Source organism: Arachis ipaensis, chromosome B10, assembly GCF_000816755.2.
Source record: "Arachis ipaensis cultivar K30076 chromosome B10, Araip1.1, whole genome shotgun sequence".
NCBI classification, from domain to species: domain Eukaryota; kingdom Viridiplantae; phylum Streptophyta; class Magnoliopsida; order Fabales; family Fabaceae; genus Arachis; species Arachis ipaensis.
The window spans coordinates 118,335,502-118,337,780 of NC_029794.2; the positions used below are offsets into that span (position 1 = coordinate 118,335,502).

A 2,279-nucleotide genomic window follows, 5' to 3' on the forward strand; every position below is an offset into this window, starting at 1 on the left:
TTATACTTTATACCAAAAACAAAAATTAAAAAAAAAAATTGGAAATATAGGTTAACCCGCAATCACTTCTTTCTCAATCACATACCAGACACTTTTCTCCACAACCCCACACTTTCTTATGCATTCATTCATAAACTTCTCTCTTTTCTTTCTTGAAAGTCAAAACCTACTTAGGAGGGAAACAAAAGGGTAACAATTTACAAGACTCATAGAGAGCTAAGGTCCCCCCAAGTGAAAGGAAAAAAAATAATGTGTAAAGAAGCCATATATAACTTCTTCTTTTCCTTCAACTTCAATTCAATTATAACTCCTTTTCAACCCCAAGTCGGTAGATGATGAATCATTGAAAAATAAGTTCAAGGGCATTTTAGTAAATTCCTCAAAACTTTTTTCCTTTTTGCTTTAATTTGCCCCCACTTTTTCTCCATTTATGGATTGATTAATTGGAGGAGGAAGAGCTAGCACACCATGTTTTTTTTTGTACTAGCATATAGTGTGCACATGATCATATGAGTGATGAGTTATAGTACCATATAGCATCATCATCATCATCATCATCATCATAAAAAAGGAATCTTTTTTTTCTCTCCCCCCTTAATTTCATCCATGTACTATAACTTCATCACTTTCTTTCTCAATTGATGAGAAAACTCTTCCCCCATTTGTGATTTGACTTTTTTGACCCCAAAACTTTTTTTCTATGAATTTGATTGAGGGAAAAGTGAGAGAGAGAAGGCATTATTAGCATTATGATTATTTGCCTCATGTTTGTAACACCTCTCAATGTCTTGAGCTATTCTCTTTGCATCAATGGATGCACCAAGTAGTCCCTTTTTGGTGAAACCCACAGCATAGAGTCCATTCCTTCCTTTCCACCCATTTGGGAATGGCTTCATTGGGAAACCATCTTCCTTTGAGAACATATCATTTTCCTGCTCATAAATCAATAGTTCAATACCATGTCAAATTCATTAGTATTTTTCTTATTTAAGTTTTATATAATATTATGTAAATATTTGACTTAGTTGTTTACTATCTCAAAAAAAAATGCATAAGAGTCATGAGTTAATTAACACCATGTACTTATTATTCTATACCAATTTCATTTGAAAATAAAGTTGCTAAGCAAGTTGTCCTTAATATATGAAACCAAAACAAAAAAGAAATGATAAAAAATAAAAACAAAAATGCCTACCTTTAGCCAATAGGGTACATTGCTTTTGTAACCAGTTGCCAAAATGATGGCATCAAAATTCTCTATTCTTCCATCGACAAACTCCACAGTGTGACGTTTTAGCCGCTTTATGCTTGGACGCACCTACACACCCCAATTTTGAGTTTGACATAACTTAGATTTCATGTTTAATTTTATGTCTGAGTCCAAACAACAACCAATATCTTTGTGAAAGTTACTTGTAACACAATCATGAATCCAATCAACATTTTCTTTCTTTCTTTCCTTTTTCAAAATCCAAACCTTTAGTTTCGGCACATGATTTGATTGAAGATCATGCAATGAGGGGAAATAAGGGGTCATTTCATTATTGCTCCGATTTATCAATACAATTATACTAAGTGCACACTAAAATTAAATCAATTATTAAAATTAGTTATTAGTATAAAATACACATTAAAATATAAATATATATTAAAAATAAGTTATATACAAATACAATATAAAAAGAATTTTGCGAAGAATAAGTGTGTAAATAAACTTGTTAAATTATTAAAAAATTAAAAATTTTAATATTATTCAACCTATTAACAAAATTCTACTAAAAAAAGAGTAAATACCATCACTGGATTAAGTATATAAAAGCAAGGTCAAATTAAAGATATTTGCGACCCCTAAGAAAACAAAGATTTGGGGGGCACATACATAATTAGTGAAAAATAAAAAAGAGAAAGCAAAGTTGAAGTTGATTTTTGTTAAAGGAAATGGTGGGAAGTACCTTAATGTCTCCACCTTTAATCTTGGCAAGGGTACCCACATCTAGGACAGGGGTCTTTCCGGAGAGGTTTTTGAGTTCGAGGGGACCCAAACGAGGCCGATCCAAACCGAACCGCGAAGTGTCACCTAGCATGAGCCATGACACGATCAGGAGGAACCGATCGACAAGTCGCAATGGGAACCACTTCAGTAACCACATGGACAGCCCAAAAGTTGATTTTCCCAGCATCTCTCGTGGTAGGATGTGTACCTTCAAAGTTCAACCCAAAAATAATTCAAATTAGAAAAAATTTTGAAAAAAATAAATAAAAAGTTTTCATACTATGTT

At 32.5% G+C, this 2,279-nt stretch overlaps 1 protein-coding gene across 1 annotated transcript in view; it reads right to left on the reverse strand.

Moving 5' to 3' along the window:
- Window positions 34-2,279, reverse strand: part of LOC107624141 (indole-3-pyruvate monooxygenase YUCCA6) — a 4,110-nt gene continuing 1,864 nt past the window's right edge. The window contains exons 2-4 of the mRNA XM_016326601.2: window positions 1,953-2,201; window positions 1,196-1,318; window positions 34-932 (exon numbers count right to left, since the gene is read on the reverse strand). Of these exons, the coding sequence (XP_016182087.1) occupies window positions 699-932; window positions 1,196-1,318; window positions 1,953-2,201 (606 nt within the window). The 3' untranslated portion in view covers window positions 34-698. The remainder of the gene's footprint in view (window positions 933-1,195; window positions 1,319-1,952; window positions 2,202-2,279) is intronic.